The 14,264-nt window shown below is 35.1% G+C and overlaps 2 protein-coding genes across 6 annotated transcripts in view; one reads left to right on the plus strand and one right to left on the minus strand.

Annotated features, from left to right (window-relative positions):
• The window catches only part of LOC102588813 (zinc finger CCCH domain-containing protein 64), a 9,015-nt gene extending 4,194 nt beyond the window's left edge, over nt 1-4,821 (minus strand). For 2 of the 4 annotated variants that reach the window (XR_001474151.1, XM_006353472.2), the window contains exons 1-6: nt 4,715-4,792; nt 3,255-3,359; nt 2,878-3,151; nt 1,256-1,385; nt 1,043-1,159; nt 192-309 (exon numbers count right to left, since the gene is read on the minus strand). Coding sequence is in view for 3 of the 4 variants with exons in the window: in XM_006353472.2 (XP_006353534.1) it covers nt 192-309; nt 1,043-1,159; nt 1,256-1,385; nt 2,878-3,151; nt 3,255-3,347 (732 nt within the window). In the remaining variant the exon portion in view is untranslated. Of the gene's footprint in view, nt 1-191; nt 310-1,042; nt 1,160-1,255; nt 1,386-2,877; nt 3,152-3,254; nt 3,360-4,714 lie in introns of all 4 variants that reach the window. The other 2 variants (XM_006353473.2, XM_015311372.1) reach the window with 2 other exon arrangements.
• A 794-nt stretch (nt 4,822-5,615) lies between these two features.
• Nucleotides 5,616-10,819, plus strand: LOC102589678 (carbamoyl-phosphate synthase small chain, chloroplastic-like). Of its 2 annotated transcripts, none has more exons than XM_006353474.2 (10): nt 5,616-5,856; nt 6,636-6,777; nt 7,577-7,665; nt 7,749-7,809; nt 7,893-7,960; nt 8,059-8,187; nt 8,830-8,939; nt 9,029-9,376; nt 9,906-10,071; nt 10,471-10,819. In XM_006353474.2, exons 1-10 carry the CDS (start codon nt 5,733-5,735, stop codon nt 10,518-10,520), a joined length of 1,287 nt encoding a protein of 428 aa, XP_006353536.1. In that variant the 5' UTR covers nt 5,616-5,732; the 3' UTR covers nt 10,521-10,819. The 2 variants fall into 2 exon arrangements, with proteins under 2 accessions (XP_006353536.1, XP_006353537.1); XM_006353475.2 differs by having other exon boundaries at nt 6,645-6,777.
• The last annotated feature ends 3,445 nt before the right edge of the window (nt 10,820-14,264 follow it).

The following is a 14,264-nucleotide window of genomic DNA, read 5'->3' on the forward strand; positions in this document are numbered from 1 at the left end:
TGGGGCGAGTGTCGGAGGGTGTGGGGGTGGGGGGGGTTGAGGACAAAGTGTGGGTTAAAGGGCGACAGCCACCGAAATTAGAGAAAGTAAATAATGTTTGATTAAACATTCTTGATTTGTGATAGAACTGCTTAAGATGGTACTTTTACAAATACTTGCAGGAAACTTAACTCAAATGTCGGCTGTAGTACCTGTTTATCTTTGTTTCCAACAGGAGCTAAGCCCAAAAAGCGAGTTGCGTGTAGAGCATCAATGTTAGCATATGGTTCACGATCAAAGTATACACCCACAGTTCCTGCAACATGATACCTACCAGTAAAACAAATTCAGTTAGGGAAAAATTCATATCTGTGGATTTATTGGGCAACAATGTACAATTTCAGTTCTGGTTCGTTAAAATGAAAAATGAACTAGAAAGCAACAGAAAATTCCTGACTGCAATAGCATTTCTTTTAAAATAGCAGGATTAGCCATTTGAACAGATACTTCCTTCACATGAACAGAACATTGTGGATTCTCTGAAAGGCAAGAATATATTTATTGAAATTTTACTTAATTTTTCAGATTGACATCCAGTAAGCAGTGCTAAATGCAAATTCCTACTGCTTAATTTTATTTTAGGTGAAGCTAAAGTATATCAAGGACAAACATTTCCATTGCGAAATGGAACTCTTGTAAAAGATTACCAGTTCAACCACCAGATAAAGAAGATCAGTGACACATATCAGCTCAAATTAACTATGAAATGGCAGTCTGCAGTCCAATCGAGGTGTGACGAAGCTTGCACTATTAATGACTAAGAAGAATAAGCTGAATATAAAGACAGTGAGTGGAAGCATATAGATGTACAAACAATAAATTTTGTAGTACAAAATTAAAATGAAAAATTCCACATAGTTGGCTCCAAATTTTGAGGAGTTCAAATTTTCTTCTCCAAAGGTCGAGAAGGAATGTTCAAAATGAAGCTCAAGAGCAAAGGACTTGGTTGCCCATGACACCAACTCAACAAGTGAACTGTATTTTGAAAAATATGATCACTTACCGAGGCTTAATCTCAGTTACCAACTCTGACACTGTGGGATCACTCCCAGATGAATCAGAAATTTCTACAAGAGCTTTTGATGTCGTTCCATTTGTTACTCCACTGGGCCACTCATTAGTGTTTTTTGATTAAGGAAATCAAAGAGATTGTATAGAGTACTTGCAATAGGGGGGTGAAGAAAATGACAAAGATCAATATAAAACCAAAGGATATGTCAGAAAGATGTCTACTGTTCCTGGATCCTCTGCTAAAGCCCTCAAAGCATCAACATCATCTTGACTATATGTTCCAAATTGAGTTCCACTTGGAGTTCGCCTACCAGATAAGTATGCCACAGATAACCCTAAACATGAGTACAGTATATCAGCTATCATATCCAACAAAAAATATTATTGTTGAGTCATGCACCTCTCCATATAAGAAAACAGTATTTCGATACGGAGACATAATATGAAACCCTAATCTCTTGCAGTCTCACTAATCCAATAACATGAGCTTAGACACCCTCTGTTTGGTGAGATTCTATTCTCACAAAGCAAATTAACCAATCAATAGGATGAACCTTCCAATATCAGGGTAAACCCCAGGGTTATCGTGGACTGGATGCAGTTATTACGATATAACATTGAATACGACAATAATAACCAATAACATCAATTGGACAACCAACTGCACCTCAATCCCCAATGAATTGAGAAAACAAACTAGCCAATTAAGCAAAAAAGGCACACTTCACGAAATTAAGATAAATTGTTTGATGTTTGGATGTTCTCACATTTTATTTTCTTTCGGATATGTAAAATTGCACGGTGCTTAGATACTCTCATGAAAAGTTCCAGTTTTCAAATCATAGACACCGGCATCTCACAATGTATAACTTGGAAATGGTGCAACTGTCCACTATCTTTAATTCAATACAACATTGGGTTAATAATTTAGCAACATATAGTCCATTTGGCTTCTGTAAGCAATGACATAGGCTTTTGTTCAATACCACAGAGAGGTAGGAGACAATACAACCCTTTTTTTACCAACTACTATAGAGAATTTTAGCCGATAGTGTTAAAGACTTAACAGCTTTCAATATATCTGTGCCAAGATTTCATTCTTGCTACATGTGTGAACTGCTAGACCAAACAGTACAAGTTAGAACAAGGAAATGATAAACTGCATTAAACAAAGTCATTTGGAAAAAGGTGCACCCATCTGCTTTGCCCAACAACTTTAAATATTATCCAAATGCTCCCCTCTCTATCCCTATCCACCAAGGCAGATTAAAAATTGTGGGTGTGTGTACAAGCCACCATTCTTTTGTAGCAACAAATACAAACTTTGTGTAACATACATCTTTTAAGCATGTATGGATGAGGCTTAACTATAATGAAGCCGGAAAAGACCATATGGAGACCAGGGTTTATATCCCAGAAAAACAAGAGCAAGTTGATTTCATTCCACCTGTCTAAGCCTTGGGTAAAGCTATGTGAAATTGCATTAGTGTGCATAAACTGGCTTGTCCAGCCAATAGACATTTCCAACTATACACACACCTCCCCTAGTAGAGTAGATGCAGACAACACCCCAGGGTGTGGCCTATTGGTTAACAAAGTAGGCTGAACCATGAGGTCTCAGGTTAAAATTCTAGCTGAGGGAAAAATGGGAAGTTTTTTTTCCGCGAGAGAGCTCAAGCTTGCCAGGACACCACAATTACGAAGAAAAAAAAGTGGATGCAGACACATAAACTTCTAAGCAGCCCGTTCAGTCCTTACACTAAGTCTTTCACTTTCATTAAGCAAATTGGAATAAAAAGATAAACGAGGTGATGGTTAATGTCTTACCATGAAGGCTAAACTTCCCACTTCCTTTCAACCAGTACAAATTGTCACAGACTCTTAAACCCTCCATCTTAAACCCTTTGTTACTCGGGTCCTTCAATGCTTCTGACAATATTTTTGGGGACCCTGCACCATAATCACCAATGAAATAGGTCGGCATCGGAATCTTGGAACGCCCCTCAATGTAGCCATTGAATTCCTCAATCCCCTCTACCGAATCAGGAAAAAATTGGCCTACGCAAAGAAGAGCATCAAATGGACCAGCTGCCTTGTTCACCTGAAAGAGTTCAAGTTCAGCTCTAAACTACAACAACATACCCAATGTAGTCCCACAAGGTGGAGTCTGGGGAGGGTAGAATGTATGTAGACCTTACCCCTACCTCAGAAGTAGAGAGGTTGGTCCTGATAGACCCTCGACTCAAGAAATGAACAGTCCCAAGCAGTCCAAAAAGAAGTAATGTAAGTGAAAGCATTCTAAGCAGTTACTACAACAAAATAATACGATCATCAATATACGGAAAAAAAAACAGAAAGCATCAGGAATCGAAGGGCTAGAAACTACAACTACTAGGATGGACATATAGCGAGACAACACACTACTATATACTAACCTTTTCGCCTAATATGTTCCTCCATGACCTTCTATCTATCAAAGGGCAAGAAACTATGACTACTAAGATGGACGGCTAGCTTGACAACACACTACTATATACTAACCTTCTAGCCTCGTTTGTGTTCTCCACAACCTCCTATCTATCCAAGGGCAAGAAACTACGACTTCTAAGATGGACAGATAGCTTGACAACACACTACTATCTACTAACCTTCTAGCCTAATTTGTGTCTTCCTCACCTCTTATCTATAGAAGAGCAAGAAACTACAACTAATAGGATGGATGGATTGCGAGACAACACACTACTATCTGCTACACTTCATATTCGAATGAGAAATCAAAATATCTTGCCATGGAGTCCGTGGAATGGAGAGAGACAAAGAACCTTTTATTTCATCTGTAAAGACCCATGTGTACTTACAATATGCTAAGTTCCATATATATACACAATGTACAAACTATAATAAACTGACACTAAGTATACTAGAATTGATATTTTCCAATAGCTTCTAAGTATCAACACTATCTACTAACCTTCTAGCCTAATTTGTGTCTTCCTCACCTCTTATCTATAGAAGAGCAAGAAACTACAACTAATAGGATGGATGGATTGCGAGACAACACACTACTATCTGCTACACTTCATATTCGAATGAGAAATCAAAATATCTTGCCATGGAGTCCGTGGAATGGAGAGAGACAAAGAACCTTTTATTTCATCTGTAAAGACCCATGTGTACTTACAATATGCTAAGTTCCATATATATACACAATGTACAAACTATAATAAACTGACACTAAGTATACTAGAATTGATATTTTCCAATAGCTTCTAAGTATCAACACTATCTACTAACCTTCTAGCTCTAAGCTGAAATCGCACAACCTCCACAACCTCAACTCTAAACTAAGTAATCGCAACATATCTCAGCTCTAAACTAAGTAATTCGTACTTACACACAATACCAAATTCAGAATTTAAAGTCAGCAATAATTTAAATTTAATAATTACTCTTAAAGGTGCTTAGCATTACTCCCATAGTATTTTCAAAGTTATGTGTTCTATTTGTAGCATTTTCGTGGATTTAAAACATAAATTACTTCTCCGTATCAAAAGTATTGGATTCAAATGAACTCGGTACCAATACTGTGCATCCGCCTCTGTTAAAAACTATCTATTTTATGAATACATACATAATATATATGAAAGTAGAGAAGACGACGAACCGAAGAAACGCGTTTGAATAGCTGATTGAGACGGCCGAGTACATCACCACAGAGGAGAATTTTGAGAGGAGCCATAGCTGAGAGCTTGTGAGAGAGCTTCCAGTGAGAAAGAAGAAGAAAAGAAAAGAGTGAATCGGGTATTGGGCCAAATCCTACAATGGGTTTTCAGGCCCAATATGAAACAATTTAATGTTATAACCAATTTTTGCCTTGATATTTGAGTTGTACTTTTTGGCCAGAGTGTATAAAAATAGGTTAAATAATGTGTATTGCTAACAGTGATATTAATTATTTTGAAATTATTTATCATGAACTTTTTGATTGGGGTGTACTAAAAATAACATTCATAAAAATATCATCCACAAATATAGTGTGAATGATGTAGAAATTTTTTTCAGGACAATTGTGTTTTTAATCATTCATTAAAAATTATTACACTGTAAATATCATGATTTGACATATATTAGTTATATAAAACATAATACTTCCTTTGTTTAAAAACTGACCTATTTTTCTTTTTAGTCTATTCAAGAAAGAATGATCATTTTTCTTTTGATATACTTTAATTTCAGTTTTTTCCGATGACATATTTAAGACTCTAGAATTAAAGGATATTTTGATATATTTGACTAATTTTAATTTAGGATCACGAAATTGAATTTTTTTTCTTTATTTTCTTAAACTTCAGTGACAAGTTAAACTAGACTATTATTTTTTAAACAGAGAAAATATCAAATAAAGTGAATATTAGTTATACATCTATTGAAAAAGATATACTTCCAAATAAGATATTTATAGTATACAATTCCAAGATAATTTATAATGTCAATCAAACTCGATATAAGTTTTATCTCAAACTTAATCTCAAAATATACAATTATAATCTCGAGATAATTTAGTTCCGCACCTAATGACACATTTTAAGGCTAAAACCTAAAAGTTGGCCATCGAACCCTCGCTAGCGCAGTATCCATATTTTTGTTCATAAGAAGATATCTTTTTTTTTAGGAATTAAGCTATGGATGGTTGCTTGAAGATTCACAATGCAGTTTCTACTACAATTACAAGCCCAGTTTTTTCGAAAAAGTCTGCAAATTTCAGAGTTTTCACTGTTAAATGCTCTTCAGATGGTGCACTTTCTGGTTAGTTTTTTTTCTTTTGGTGTATCATATGATTATATCTGAATTCATTTGTGTTTTGTTGTTGTTATTCAACTGTTTAAGTGTGTAAATTATAGGCGGAATTATGATTTGAAGCTTATGAGTTCTCATTCTAGTTTATTTAGTGGTAGATTAGCCATGTTTCATTGGTGAAAATTGAAAAAAAGGTTGCTTTTGTTTATAAAGTGAAAAATAATATCTAGAGTTGTTTTTGGCTTTTTGTGAGTAATTTGGAGTGGAAAAAGGTGAAAAACACCTTCTTTTTAAAATGTTCGTTTTTCAAAATTTTGAAAATTTCAGAATTTTATGGCTAAATGTGTTTAATTGGAGTACAACTCTGGAATGAAGTGAAAATTTCATGGTGAAATGCTCCTAAGTTACAAGCCCATGTTCCAAAGCATTGGAAGTTGTTGGCCTTAGCTCAGCTTATATTGTAGAGAAAGCTGGGCTACTTTACTTATCAGTTTCATGGGGCTTTAATTTGTTTGTATTCCATTAAACCACTACTTTAGTCACACAAAGAGGATGAAATAAGATTTTGTTGTAATTTTCTGGGTTTCGACATTTGCTTCTTTTTTGTTTCTCCATAAGCTGAGACATATTTAGTCCCATCTCAATTTCGGTATGATGCAAATCTGTGTTATTTTTCCATTTTTCAGTTCAGTACTTTTAAGTTTTCTTTATAAGTTCAAGGACCTTTTATTCTTATTTGAAATTAACAGCGTATATTAGAACTTTGAATGATTTAAATATTGCTGCAGGAGCTGCAGGTGTGGTTGAAAGACCTTGGAAGGTAGCAGATGCTAGACTTGTCCTCGAGGATGGTTCAATTTGGAAGGCAAAATCATTTGGTGCTCATGGAACCCAAGTTGGAGAAGTGGTTTTTAATACCTCTTTAACTGGGTAACACAATTTTTTTTGCTTGCTTATTTTATGACTACATATCTTCTTAAAAGGATACATTATGTACGAAATTATCTTTAGCTTTCGATCTTACCCAATTTAGGTGGTAGTCAGAGCATTCATAATGAACTAGTACAGAACTATTATCGGCTTGTTTCATCATCATTTTCCCCAAACATTTATTTAATTTTGAAATTTGGTCGTATAAACTTCCATTTATGCCGATCTATGCACAATGATTTCAGTAAAGGTATTGTTACCTCAAGTTTGCGTAAAACTATTAAATAACATTTGGCTTTCGTTCAAGCAATTCCCCAGCACTCCCTCTTCCCCAGAAAAGAAGTCCAAGCATGTAGTGATTTCTACTTAAGTGGGTGTTTTATCAGGTGGAAGTAGGATTTAAGTATTCTTTGTTCTTTGCATTCTTTAAATGATTTCATTACCTCCTTATTTTATCTATGACTCGTGAAGATTCCTGAAGAAATACTATGAGATGTTCTCAGGAAGTAAACTAATTCCTTTTCTTGATAACCTCTTCCCTAGAAAATGAATACATGAAAGCTCATTTCCAATATGAAGAAAATCCCCTTCTGTTATTTTTTTTTTTTGGTAATAAAAATGATGTTCAAATTAAGTCATGCATATCTTGATTATTCTCCACCATTACTTCATAGAGTTATTCAGAGAATGCAGAAAAGAACAATTTTTTCTGTTCTCTACTTTCAACTCTTTCTACTTGACACTTTTTTCTTCTGAGTGTCTATTTACAAGCTGCTATTTATATTTCCTGATATTACAGGTATCAGGAGATAATTACAGATCCCAGTTATGCGGGCCAGTTTGTCTTGATGACTAACCCTCATATCGGGAATACTGGGGTCAATTTTGGTGCGTTTAGCGTTTGTTTCATGACAGATTGTTATTTTTGTATGAATAATCTTTTGTGACTGTTTTGGAATTTCTCTGCTCAGGCGATGAAGAATCGATGCAGTGCTTTCTTGCAGGATTAGTCATTAGAAGCTTAAGTATCAGGTTTGGTCGCTATGCCCTGCTTTCCAAATGAGGCTTTAAACGGTATCATGATCATAGTTTAAATTGTTGTATATTTCTCTCAGCACCTCAAATTGGAGATGCAAAGAGACACTTGATGACTATTTGGCTGAAAGGAACATCATGGGTATATGTAAGTCCTATGTGTGTCCTATACAAGACCACTTGTCATTTCCATGTCAAATTATGGAATTTAAATTCTCTGATATTAGCCACTCTACCATGCAATAGATGATGTTGACACTCGAGCAATTACACGAAGATTGAGAGAAGACGGTAGCCTCATTGGAGTATTGAGCACAGAAAATTCAAAAAGTGACGAAGAACTTCTTGAAATGTCCCGTACATGGGACATTGTGGGTAAGTTTTACCAGCCCTGTATCTTCCTTATTTTGGGAAACAATTTTTCTTTTAAAATTGTAAAGATATGACACCTGGGCCTAACTCAACCCCAAAAGCTACCTCATGAGGGGAGGTTTGTCCAAGTCCATATTAAGAGACCAAATTCTCATCCCTCTACCGATGTGGGACATCTTAACACTCCTCCGCACACCCAGACCTCAACTGGAGCATGAACACTTCTAAATGGGAATCCATCATCGGTGAACAACAAATTGGGATGGGTTTGTCAAAGGCACGCTTAAGCCTTGAAGCGAGGTGCAAAACATATTGAGCGCTTCGCCTTGCTTTATGTGTGCTTCAGTGCCTTCATCCAGGCTCTAAGGCATATTTTTCCTTGTCAATGAGCGTAATCCTGAAGATGTACACTACACAATTGATATTTCACTTTTATCGTATCTTTTTTTCAATTTCTTTGTCTATATATTTGCTATTCATGCTTATGATTGGTAATCTTGGCTACACATACATATTTCTATTTTTTTTCTCCATTTGCGCCTCTTTTTAATAAAGCCCACACTTTATTTGTGCTTAAAGCCCCAAAGGACCTTAAGAGTTTTTTGCGCTTTTTGCTTTTGATAACACTGGTATTACGTTGTGTAGGTGTGGATCTAATCAGTGGTGTTTCATGCAAATCTCCTTACGAATGGATTGATAGAACTGCCTCAGATTGGGAGTTTAATGATAATGGAAGAAATAAAGAAACTTTCAATGTCAGTATTGTTAGAGTTTATTAGATTCTGGAAAAGAACATTGTTTCTTGTGAGCAAACTAATTCTTTTTTCCCCGACATTGGATGAAGGTCGTTGCATATGATTTTGGAATCAAGCATAATATACTTCGGCGCTTAGCATCCTACGGCTGTAAAATCACTGTTGTTCCTTCAACATGGCCAGCATCTGAAACTCTGAAGATGAAACCTGATGGAGTTCTTTTCAGCAATGGGCCAGGAGATCCCTCTGCAGTTCCCTATGCAGTCAAAGCAGTAAAAGAACTTATTGGAAAAATTCCTATTTTTGGCATTTGTATGGGTCACCAGTTGCTTGGTCAAGCATTGGGGGGTAAGACATTCAAAATGAAATTCGGCCATCATGGAGGAAACCATCCAGTTCGAAACCTTCGAAATGGCTGTGTTGAGATCAGTGCCCAGGTATGTGCAATAGAAAACTCTAGCTTGATTGCTTCTGGTCGATTTCCAAACTTTCTGTACAATTACACCTTAGTTCATCAGCGTGTACATCCCTTTGAGTACTACATTCATTGCATAATGATGGTGGTCTACGTTTTTAGTTTAAATTAGAGCTGTTTGTACTTCAGATTTGTAGCGTGGATGACCTTAGATAGGAGGTTATGGAGGAACGGATTAGGGTAGAAGGTTAGTAGGTAGGAGTGCATTGTCTTGCCGTCCATCTATACTAGTAATTGTAGTATCACTCTTGTAGTTTCTTGTCCTTCAATTTTTGTTGATATTTGTTGTTTCTTGTACTTCCATTACTTCTTTTTCCGGACTGCCTTAGACTGTTTTTTCTTGATCCGAGGGTCTATCAGAGACAACCTCTCTACCTTTGAGGTAGGGGTAAGGTCTGCATACACTCTACCCTCCTCAGACCCTATTTTGTGGGACTACATTGGGCACCTGTTATTGTATTTTTACAGTCTTGATGACTTTCCATTTGCAGAATCACAACTATGCTGTTGACCCCAAGTCTCTTCCAGAGGGTGTAGAGGTGACTCATGTAAATTTAAATGACGGAAGTTGTGCTGGTCTTGCCTCATCTAAAATGAAGCTGATGTCACTTCAATACCATCCCGAGGCATCTCCAGGACCTCATGATTCAGATCCTGGTAAACATATCCTAACTCGATCCTCCTCGTATGCAACAAACCTCGGACACTTGTTTCAGTGGTTGTCTGTCTTTAGCTGTAAACTTTCAATGAATATTGCTGTCTATTATGAGGATTTGACGAAGACGATAAGTACAATCTTGAGAATAATGATGTCACATGACCAATCTAGGATTCTGCTGTCTTGTCAATCTTCATCAAACAAATTCTGCTGTCTTATGTCAATTAAAGTATTTCTAGCTGGTCTTGTGTTTCATGGTAGCTCCCGATTATTTCAGTTTCTAACGGTATTTTTGAGACGAATAGAAAGATAAAAGGGTCGAGTGAATCAAAATTTGCTTGAACATGAATGCAGCTACTTGAATCAAAACTGATTGTATCCTTTGTTTATCTGGGCAGTGTTTGGAGAGTTTATACAACTTATGAAGCAAGAAAAAGTGAAGCAATAAGCCACAATTGCGCAGAGGCTGAAGCAATAACTGGTAAGATATATTTCGAAGGAACCACATTTTGAAAATCACAATTTCATTGCGGACTTGCCATCAACAAGTCAGTGCAATTCGTCGTTCTGCACCTCTTTCTTGCCATAAATTAAGTCAGAGCAATCTGTCGTGCTGCGCCTCTTCTCTGCAATTATATATATATGTATGGTACTCTGTGTTCTGGTACTTGTAACAATACACTTGTTTGTTAGGTGTAACTGGTACTTTGGAACAAGTTAATGAATACTTATGTGTTCTCCATGCTATTTTGTACAAGGGTTAGTTGGAGCTTCTGAGCGTAACGAATTGAAGTCGAAAATGGATCAAGGTAGCTTGCCTTCCAAGTCGATAGGCGAAGGGCTGAAGGATTAATAATATTTAAAAGTTAATTTGACAATCATACCTTGAATCTAGGTTATTCTTTTTGGACGTAAACAACAATCACATATTCAGTGTAGTTCCTCAAGTGGGATTTGAGTAAGGTAGGATGTACTTAGACTTTATTCCTATTTTTGTTGGGCAGGAAGGTTGTTTTCGATAAACCTTAGGTTCAAAATGTGTAAACAAAGAAGGATTAGAAGAAAAATAGCGATAATAAAATAGCAAGATAAACAAAGTAAATGAAGCAACATGTTTTAATAAAAAATGAAAAATAAGATGTGTCATGAATGCCAAAAAATGCTGCTTATCCTACTTAAAAGTATGACAACACTCGATTATTTACTACGTAATCTTCAACATACATACTTTCGTATTCAGGATCATGTCTTCAATAAGCTGGAGATAGGTCATGTTTTGTCTAATCACATCCTCTATCTCTTATAAAACTTGTTATAGTCAACTTTCCACACACCTTCTCTTCACATATTCAAACTATCTCAATTTCGCTTCCTTCATCTTGTCAGCTACGAGGCCACTTCTGTAAAACTTTGTTCCTAATTTTCATTTTTTCTACATAAAGTCCCCATTGAACTTAGACCTTATTTTGAAGTAGACACTTAAAGTTTGTGGAAGTCATATTATCCCACTAAACTACTTTCTATCAAACTAAATATGTCATTTTGACCCACCTCTGCACCTGCTATGTTTTCACGTTTTCACGGCGCATGAGTGTCTTAAAAAACAACCCCAAACCAATATAAAACGGCCATGTGGCATTGTAAATTGAATTCTTTATTTTAGAAAAAGACCCATCTTCCCCAAATTAATTCAAACACCATTGATAGCCATTGAAGCTTGCTACAATGCCATGACGAGTCAACACTGCAATATCTCTCAAACTTCGATTCACTTTCACAAGATGAGTACTACATTAAGCCAACAACAATCCTCGAATTTCTGACTTTTTTTTTATAAAAACCCATTTTCAGAAAGAGGATACCACACGCAGATGCTAGATTCTCCTTCGTCCTCTGATAATATTATTCAAAAATTGAAGAAAAACTCAGACTAAACACACAGAAAGCAAAAAAAAAGAAAAAAAGAAAGAGATTGACCTCAAAAATATTTATTGTTCATACTCCACTAGATTCTCTCAAAACAACCTCATTAACCGATACAAATAATTAGAACTCATTAATATTAATTTTATGTAAGAATTGAAACAGCCCAATGAGTGGAAATTGCATCAATCTTACTTCAGATCGCTCAATATCACAATTTTGGGGAAGAAAAGATAGAAAAAAATTATTAGGAGGAAAGGTTAAAATGTGGGCGGGTAAAGTTAAGAACCCGGCCTTTATAAAAACGGGTAGAAAAATATAAATAATTATATTATTTTATTAGGGGGTGAGAGACACGCGTGGAGAATTGGAGTAGAAATTGCTAAAAATAGCGTATTTAGTTTGGTTGAAAATGATTCAATGGGATAATGAGACTCCCACAAACTTTAAGTGTCTACTTCAAAATAAGGTCTAAGTTTAATGGGGACTTTATGTATTTTCTCTTTCTAATATGTCCACACATTCATCTGAATATTCTCATCTCCGCTATCTTCATCTTCTAAAGGTGTGCATTCATTTATTTTTACATAAAAATATATATTTTAGGTTAAAAGGAGGAATCTGAGAATGTAAAAGGTCAAGACAGGATAAGGACAAGCAGCCACAAAGGTTAAAAGGGTAAAGATTTTGCTACTTGTTAAACTCTTTATTTAGATTTTAGCAGCCTTTTTGCCTTTCATACATTTCAACTTTTTGCCCTCCATATTCCAGGCATAATCATTAATCTAAACTCACATTTGTTTAATCCTTTCTTTTAACTTTTATAATCATCTGGTATTTGAAATTCATCCGTTTATTCATTCCTCTGCATAGTAATAATATGAAAAAGGATGGTCCAAACTTCGATGTATTAAACATTTCACGTTCACGTAAAATTTGAAAAAAGATCGCACCCTTAAAAAATGTATCAATATGATGTTGATAGCTTATTCTGATGTTGGTTGATTGCACAACTCAAATTCGTGACCCATAAATCAGAGTGAAATTAAAACTTAAGCCACATGAGCTTCTCCAAACAAAACTAAAAAGAAAAAGGAAAAAAGAAAAAATAAATGAACAAACATAAAGTGCCCAAAAGAAAAAGATAATAAAAGCATTTGATTCATCATAGTTGCCTCGTGTGAAAGATCTAGTTGTCATAATTCTAAATTTTATTTGCAGAAAAGTGAACATTAAACATCCTATACACGTTATTCGTTGAAATATTATATGATGTACAGAAATTAAATAATATTCATTATTATAATTGTATATTTAATTTTGCACACCTTTAATATAACTGAATAAAATTTACACACTTTCACTAAATTTCTATCTCCGTCACTAAATTTGGTAGGGGGTGTTGGACATGTACTTGAGAGAAAATATTTCATTTGAAACATTTAATTAGTGCAACCAAAAAGGTGAAACAATATAATGATCTTATATCAATCAAAGTCAAAAATATTGATATGGAGAAAGTTAATGCTAATTAAGTCATTGCTTGAACAAGTGAATTATAATACGGAAAAGGGTTAAAATTGCCCCTGAACTATGTGAAATAGACCACTTATATCCTCCATTACATTTTGGGATCAAAAATACCCCCGCCGTTATCTCAGGAGACCACAAATACCCTCAAGAGTTAACACCCCAAATTTTTAATGACGTGGCAAGCCACATGGGACTAATCCCTCCACCTAAGCATTGCCAACTAGGGTTCACTACAAAAGAACTTGACCTTTAGTGGTGACAAAGTCGCCACAAATTCCCAAAATATTGCCACTAAAAGTTATGAGTATTTTTAGTGGCGACTAAGGCTCCAACAACCATTCGCTAGTAAAACCTATTTTTTCAACAAGAAAATATGATAATTAATTTTTGATTGCAACCTAATTTTCTAAAAGTAAATAACTTGCAATATCAATATTAAAAACATACAATATTATTACGAAAATCATCAAAATTACTTCTCGATTCAAATCTCCTACTATTTAATGCATCATTGTACATTTTATACATTTACATATGACATAAAATAAAACATACAGTGTCTTCAAACTCCTACTTAATAGATATCATTTTTATTTTTTAAAAACAATGAAGAAAAAAACACAAAATTAGAATTTAATGTTAAAAACTTTTAGTGACAGTTTTCTAGTCTTTTGTGGCGACTATTGTTGCCGCTAAAAGTCTAGTTCTTTTGTAGTGAATCCTAGTTGGCAACACT

The sequence above is a fragment of the Solanum tuberosum genome, unplaced genomic scaffold, assembly GCF_000226075.1.
Source record: "Solanum tuberosum cultivar DM 1-3 516 R44 unplaced genomic scaffold, SolTub_3.0 scf00155, whole genome shotgun sequence".
NCBI lineage: Eukaryota > Viridiplantae > Streptophyta > Magnoliopsida > Solanales > Solanaceae > Solanum > Solanum tuberosum.

Coding starts and splice junctions, on each gene's coding strand:
- LOC102589678 (XM_006353474.2), top strand. CDS start 5,733: ATGGATGGTTGCTTGAAGATTCACAATGCAGTTTCTACTACAATTACA. Junction 8,188..8,829: donor CCGTACATGGGACATTGTGG/GTAAGTTTTACC, acceptor TACGTTGTGTAG/GTGTGGATCTAATCAGTGGT. Junction 9,377..9,905: donor GTGTTGAGATCAGTGCCCAG/GTATGTGCAATA, acceptor TTCCATTTGCAG/AATCACAACTATGCTGTTGA.